General features: G+C 39.9%; 1 protein-coding gene across 1 annotated transcript in view; it reads left to right on the forward strand.

Annotated features, from left to right (window-relative positions):
- Positions 1-6,177, forward strand: part of ARMC9 (armadillo repeat containing 9) — a gene marked incomplete at its 3' end in the record, with an annotated part of 17,369 nt that extends 11,192 nt beyond the window's left edge. Inside the window, exons 7-8 of the mRNA XM_010013631.1 lie at positions 2,945-3,102; positions 6,079-6,177. Of these exons, the coding sequence (XP_010011933.1) occupies positions 2,945-3,102; positions 6,079-6,177 (257 nt within the window). The remainder of the gene's footprint in view (positions 1-2,944; positions 3,103-6,078) is intronic.
- Positions 6,178-8,043: the final 1,866 nt, after the last annotated feature.

Consider the following 8,043-nt stretch of genomic DNA (forward strand, 5'->3'; position numbering starts at 1 on the left):
ACTGTAGTTGAAAGATGGATTTCATCACTGGAAACTTTCCGCACTGGGCCATGAAAAGCAAGCAAATTATGAGTAGGTTTATATTTCATGGCTTGGTGCTTCCAATCTTCTGAATAAAGTCACGCTCTGGATACATTCACTGCAAATTTCTGAATCAAATGTGTTGTATCAGTTAAATAAAAATATATTCCAATTGCTCATCTAGGCAAAGGAATAAAGTGCTGAAGAGTGGCTAGTTTTGTGCAATGGTTGCTCTCAGAATCACTCTTAGTTTAGAAAAATACTCTTGTTTTGGAGCTGTATCATTAAAGCTGTGGTAGCAGTTTAGCACTGATGGTTGTGGAATAAAAATAAAATTCAAGTTGAATGATTATTATCAAGGGAGAATAATTTGCGTTGTCTTTGGAAGCTATCTTAACTCTTGATTTTTAAGCTAATGAACATTGATTGCAGTTGAGATGGTTTTAACAGCTTAAAGAATTGTAAAAAGTTTGGTGCTCTCAACAAGATTGCTTAATACTACTGGGAGCTGTTCTAGTTTTCTTTGGGTTTTTTTTTTTTTCCAAGCTGGATTTGAACAGGATCCGTGGCTTTTCACAGCTTCTGTTGTTATGTCTCACTGGTTTGTGCTCCCTCCTAGAAAGCATATAGAAAAATACTATTGGAGTGGCTTAATTTGCAGTTGGATCTCAGGTGTCAGTCACAAATCCTGCAGGTGCAACATGCTGTGATTCATGAATGGTTCTCAGAAGGTGGCCATTCTTAGAGGGGAGGAGGCTGTGAGAGTAAAATAACTGTCTGGGTGTTTGCAGGCTTTTTTTCTTAACTCATAGATTTTTGAAAAAACATAGATTAGAAATAAGAAGATGTACCTTCTTTGTATTCCATGCTTTAAGACTGTCAATTTATAGCTAAAGCTTATAGCTGAAGTCTATTAATGCACATTTTTTCTAAAAATCCCATTAAAAAGATGATTTTGCTAAATTTTCTGAAAGTAAAAATAAGCTGTTCTGACATCTACTGCTTTTAATACGAATGGGATAAAAGTCTATTTCAGAAACCCTAAAATCCATGTGATGTGACAAGTTTTTAAAGCAGTTTCCAACATCTGAAATCATAGAACTATCTAATGACTTTGATCTTGTTCATTAAGTAATGAAAGCTTTATGAACAGTTCTACTTGAATAGTGTGTTTCTGACAGTTTTGTGTCTCTTATGTCCATGTGTTTATTGCTTTTTTTTTGAAGTGGTTTATTGGAAGTTGTTTGGCAGGTATTTCTGCATTAGTAGTACATCACTACCTGCAATAGAACTAGATCACTCTTGTAGAAGAGAACTCGTGAAGGCTCTACCAGATAAGCCATGGTGTTAATATAGGACTTCCCCGTTTTTCCCTCTGATTACCACCCCCTCTACCAGCCACCTTGGATCAGCAGCGGATCTGCCTGAGTTCGGAGAGCAGGGAAGCAAATGGCAAGGAACAGTTTTTGAATACGTACACTTAAATTCTCCAGAGCTTGTTTATCGCAGCTGTAAGGTATTATATGCTGGGATTTTTTTAAACACAGAGCATAACGGTGTGGTGAAAGTTTGTGCTGCTTAGGATTCTCCCAGTGAAGATCCAGAAGATTTCTACTGATACCTGTTTTGTTTCCCAATGCTTCTATGTTACAGGAACATATGATCTTCATCTTTATGGAAAGAGATAGTGAATCATGAAAGAGGATAATGGTTTCATAAAGATCATGAGCCAAGTCTGTTCAAAGCCAGGAACAGGAAATAGTTTTTCTAGTTTCTAATTCTGCATCTTAGCTCCTTCTGTTGTTTTTATTCCCTTTGGATCGGTTTGGACCTAAACTGTTTTGGTCATATTGGGCTGTTTGGAATGCTCTACTCTAACCACAGAATTTTTTTTAATCTGTGAAAAGTAATCCTACTTCTGTCTGAAACACTGTAGTCAAGCTGCTTCCTGCCTATTGTTTGATAGAAAGTCCTATGGTAAATACTGAGCCTGTTTGCAGAGGGGTGTGATGCCGTTTTTGCGACACTAGAGTGATACTGGCTTCTCAGCAAACTAATTTAGAACATAATGTTCCAGCAAAATACATAGACATCAACAGTAACAATAGAAATACTGTGCCTCCATTCATAGTTATCTGGTTATGAAGATGTGCGCTGCAATACACAGCTCCAGATTCCATGCCAAACTTCCATGTAGAATGCTAATTCGAATGGGTCTGAGCCTGTTTTCTTTAAAAGATAGCAGACTTAGTATTTACTTAAAAACAAGCAAAACACTACATAACCTAAATATCAGTAGTCTCTTTCTATAAATTAACTGGAGAAAACACCCAGCCTCATAGTGTAATCTATCAAGCACTGGCATGGACCTCTGGGTACTGTCATTCTCCTATTTTGTTGCTTTATCTTTGAAGAGGCTGCTTTGACCTTTCCAGTTGCTTGGTGTGATACTGCCTTTTACCCACTGGTACTTTACTTAATGTAGCAGATGATAGCACACAAATCTCATCTGAAGATAGCAAGTCAGAGCTGCATTTTGTCATATATTCTTCTGATTTGATGCCTACTGCCTTGTTTTGTCTCTGATACCATGGAACTTTTTCTGTTAACAGACCTTTAAAATAGTACTCTCTTCACAAATGTATTCAGTGGTGTTTACTGTTTAATAGTTAATATTGCTGCTATAACTGTGAAGCAATTGTTTCTTTGGGCAATTAAGGCAAAATAAATACTTGTAGCTGTTATGACAAAATGAAATCACACTAGTAGTATGGAATTATCCTTGCAGTGTAATTCCACACCTTGGGTAAAAATAATTCTATAGCAGCAGTTGAAGTTGTCCCTTTAGAGCAGTAAAAATGCTTGTGGGTTCTTTGTCCTTGTGGTTGAAAAGGTGATGTTATTTCTGTTATTCTCTTGACAGAAAGATTGCAGCACCTTCAACAACAGTTAGTGGAATCTGAGCGCAGAGCCATGACCTACCTGAAACGATTTAACGAAATGCAGGCGGACTACCATAACCTTATTGGAGTCACTGCAGAGCTGGTGGATTCCTTAGAGGCCACAGTCAATGGCAAGATGGTAAGAGATGACTCAGGTGTGTACTTGCTTCCTCATCCACCAGAAAATGAAGAAAAAATGCCACAAAAATGTGAATTAAGCTTTGTAGTTAAGAGCATTTCTGTAAGTACTGGGTCTCTTCGCTAATGCAACACAGCACTTTGGATGAGAGATTTCTTCTGTTGACCCTGTGTACTAGGATATAATTAGTGCAGAATACAGGTTGAATTGTGCTGGCTCAGAAATCTTCAAGAAATTATCACCATCTCACAAGACAGAGCTCTTGTGAGAGTCCCCTTTTAAGCTTTGGCATCAGCAGTGATTAGAGGGCATTTCTGTAATTACTGCCTGCAATCCAGCCCGTCAGAGGTTGTTGTATATTTAAAACTGCTGCCAGGTCTGTTTTAAGTTACACTGTGGTGGAAACAATTGTCTCATCCAAAATTTTGGTGAGGAAAATCTTTGCTCTCTGTTCTACTGAGCTCAACTTGTTCATTTAGTTGGTAAAGGGAGGTGGGGTAGGAGTAGTGAATGAGTTGTTCAATGTGGGAAACAGGCCACACACATGATTGTAGAAGGTACAACTTTCTTTTGAGTATTTTTTATACAAAGGTGATTTTATGCCTCATCTTTTGTGCCATCTTCTATTCAAGCAATCCTCTGTACTGTAACTTCTGTATAACCTGAGAATTACTCTTGTGCCAGATGTTTGTGGCCTTGAGATGCTTTTAAAGGATCTGTGAATTATTAGTAGGGAGAATGACCTAGGATTTCCTGTGCTGCATGCTGAAAAGTCAGTATGTACCTTCCTCTAGTCATTAGCATGAACGTCTTATATTTCATTAAAAGAATTTGCCTGTAGGTGTGGGCTTTGCTTTAGAGCAGATTAGGGAAGGTATATGCTCCCATGAGCTCTGGTAACAATAAGAATTACGTAGTAATTCATTTGCTGCCTCGCATTTCACACTTCAGTAGTCTCCAAGGTGATATACCCTTACGTTCTGGATGGAGGAACTAGGCACATTATCTTTTGTTGTGTATACTTGTTTAATTTCCTTTGTAAGCCTTGTGCTGGGCAGTCATTTGGTCCTTCCCAAGTGTGTCCAGCAGATGGTGCTCTTTCGCTGGGAATCTTGGTTTTTGTCGTTTCTGAATCCAGAGTGGAGTACTGGATAAAATAATGTTGAAGTTACAGCATTCTGAATTTGAAGGGGTTTATTATCTCGCCATAGGTCTGAGAATATCAGAGGTGCCCCATTCGTGTTTCAATGATCTAGGTCCTCTCCATTGTTCTGGGGAAGCTAATAACTGTTCTGAAATCAAGTAGTTCTGTTGTGGTATAGATTTCCCAAAACAAAAAACCTAAACCGGCTGAGATGTTTTGCATTGAATCGTAAAGTGCTGTACTGTGTAATTCATATTTATACTCTTTGCTGTACAAGACAGTTGTGTAGGTTCTGCTTTTTAACTAGACAACGTATCAGCATATCGTAAACTGCTTCAATACTTACTGTTGGACAACTTACCTTTTGATTGAGGAAAACCTGTATGCAAGCATAGGTGTGACAAATTCTGTTTTTCTTCTAGATTGTGTGAAAGTGTTTAGTGTAGTGTCACGAGTAGCATAACTATTCCCAAGTAAAGAAAGTTTTCAATTTTCATAATTTCATAGAATCACAGAATGGTTAGGGTTGGGAAGGACCTTAGAAATCATCTAGTTCCAACAACTGTGCCATGGGCAGGGATACCTTCCACTAGACCAGGTTGCTCCAAGCCCCGTCCAGCCTGGCCTTGAGCACTGCCAGAGATGGGGCATCCACAACTTCCCTGGGCAACCTGTTCCAGTGCCCCACCACCTTCACCGTGAAGAATTTGTTCCTAATATCTAAATCTACTTTCTTTCATCTTAAGGCCATTCACTCTTGTCCTATCCCTACAGGGCCTTGTCAAAAGGCCCACTTCAGATTTCTTGTAGGCTCCCTTCAGGTACTGGAAGCTGCTCTATGGTCTGTCTGGAGCCTCCTCTTCTCCAGGCTGAACAACCCCAACTCTCTCAGCCTACCTTCATAGGAGAGCTGCTCCAGCCCTCTCAACATCTGTGTTGCCTCCTCTGGACTTGCTACAACAGATTCACATCCTTCTTATGTCAGGGGCTCCAGAGCTGGATGCGGTACTGCAGGTGTGGTCTCACCAGAGTAGAGGAGATGGATCACCTCCCTCAACCTGCTGGTCACAATCCTTTTGATGGAGCCTGGCATACAGTTTACTTTCTGGGCTGCAAAACTGCTGACAGCACACTGTCAGCTCATGTGGAGCTTCTCATTAATGAACATCCCCAAGTCCTTCTCAGGGATGCTTTCAGTCCATTATCTGCCCTGCCTATAGCTGTACTTGGGATTGCCCTGACCCAGGTGTAGGACCTTGCACTTGGACTTCTTGAACTTCATGAGGTTTATGCTGGCCCACGTCTCCAGCCTGTCAGGGTCCCTGTCAGCATTGACAGCATGTCGAACACACCACGCAGCTTGGTGTTGTCACTAAACTTGCTGAGGGTACTTGATCCCACTGTCCATTTCACCAACAAAGATGTTAAACACTGCTGGTCCCAATACCAGCCCCTGAGGAACACCACTTGTCACTGGTCTCCATTTGGACATTGAGCTGTTGACTGTAACTTTTGAGTGTGACCGTCAAGCCAATTCCTTATCCATCAACTGATCCGTCCATCAAATCCATGTCTCTCCAGTTTACTAACAAGGATGTCATGCAGGACAGTGTCAAATGCTTTATGGAACTTTAGTTCTGTCCTGGATTTCCAAACAGAACTGTAGTTGCAGTATATACTTCGTGCTTGCATCAGTGAGTCTCAGGTGTGTGATTTTTTGCCCTCTGGAAAAAAACAAAGCAAAACAACGGACAACCTTTAGTATAGAAACACTTGTCTGGTAGAAAGTGTAAGTTTTATATAATCCTGTTCTCTCTGTTTCCTAATTTTAGATCACACCAGAGTATCTTCAAAGTGTTTGTGTTCGCTTGTTTAACAATCAGATGAGACAAAAGGTAGCACATAGTATTGACTTCACAAGGCCTGGAACTGTAAGTATTCATGTTTGGTTTTCTTACAGTAACTATCTCAAGAGACAATACAACTTAAACTGTACAATTGAACAACAGATGGGAGATAGTAAAGGCAAAATGTCATGTATCATGTGTCCAAGCTTGTTATAAGAATGTAGCGATGCAGAAGGCTTTGTTGATCTCAAATGCTGGTGAATGACATGGTTGTGCAGTCATAGCTGCATGAGTATGATTAATTCTGTTGTTATGATAACAGTAAGCTGTGTATCTGTTAAAATGCTAACTGAACGTTTGAAAAACCGAAACAAACCTGAAACTAATATCCTGAGTGTGGTTTGATGGCACATCTTAGCCAACTTAATAATTTAGCTAAAAACGAGTGGTGCTGTTGCTTAGCTCTGGACACATGCTCTATTCCTTTCTGCTGTCAGTGATGTTCTTATAACCTAGAGTGATTTGGCTTAGCCACCTAAAGGAGAAGCATCAGACAGGATCATGGGAACGTATGGGGAAGAGGAAGGGAAAACTTCCCTTATTTGTGAGAGCTAGTTGTTAGATGGTCATTTAGATGATACACCTAAGCCAACTTGTTGATTTACATGATGAGCTTTAATTCCATACCTAAGGATCTTTGATCTTACTGATAAGCAACTTAGGCTCCCTAGGTTTTTTTTCTTCTTACTTCACCAGCCTCTTATTCCTTTTCAGATGGCTGCAGTATACCGAGCTGCTTGTGCCTGTTAGTGTTCTGCTCAATCTCTTCTGCCTGAATGAAGAGGGAGCTTTTTGTCCCAGCAGCAGAACCATCTGAACCATCTTAGGATAGTTTCTAGTGTCTGTGAAACTGTGACTGGGGGTGTGAAATTTTAAATGATTTAATGGTAGTGTAAGAGCTGTTCAGTGGTACAACCATTTTTAATACCTAGTTTGTACAAATTTTTCAAATAAGCATTAACATTAAAACCGCATTAAAACCTTTTAATATTAAAATATTGTGTGTCAGTGCTTTACAAACCAAAGTCATGAACTGTGCTTATTATTTTTGCCACGGCAGACTTTAATGTATACATAACTTTGTAGAAGGAGAGCTTTGTGAAGTATCAAAGGAAAAGCAGAAGAAAATAAGATTCTTGCTCCTTATTCTAGCCAAGGTTTTTAATAACAATGATGCCATGGGTACATTTTGTTCCTCTTGAAAATTATTACAGAAATATGAGGAGATAATAAAAATGCTCCCTTTTTTATGTTCTAATATTTTCAGTGATAAATATTACTCCTCATTGCTGTTTAAGCTGTTTTAAATGCCCTCGCTTCCTTGTTAATGGCCAGATCTTCTTTCTCTGACCTGCCATGTATTTAGGAGGTGCACTCTTAGCAGCTATTGCAGGCTGCATATCCCAGGGTTTTGGGAAGCAACCAGGATCTCTGCTTATCTGCTACCTCAACCATAGGGGCTGCTTGTAACTCCTCTCTTCAGATTTACACCATGTTTGTAATGCATGGTTATGCCATCTCCCACCCTCTAATGTACCTTCTGCCCCATCTTTCTTCTGAACAACACTTTTCAGGAGTCTTCCCTCTTCCCCTGCCAATGGCTTTCTAAGGTAATGCTGTATGTATCCCAGTAGTCTTCTGTATTTTTGCCATCTGATGTTGCAGCTGTGTGTGTCTCCTAGCTCCCCTTCCCTGTACTGAGATCATTCATTCTGTGCAGCCACATTCCCTCTTCCATCTGTTCCTGCTCTCTGCTTGCATCAAGGTGTCTCATTTTCTCCTGTGATTTCAAGGTACTTCATTTGCCCACTCTTATTATTTCTTTTCTTTCTATCATAAGTTGATCCTCTGATCTCTTGAAGCCCTTTTGGGAAGGGGGCAGAGGAAAGA

This window comes from Nestor notabilis, unplaced genomic scaffold (assembly GCF_000696875.1).
Source record: "Nestor notabilis isolate BGI_N333 unplaced genomic scaffold, ASM69687v1 scaffold1494, whole genome shotgun sequence".
In the NCBI taxonomy this organism is placed as follows: Eukaryota; Metazoa; Chordata; class Aves; order Psittaciformes; family Psittacidae; genus Nestor; species Nestor notabilis.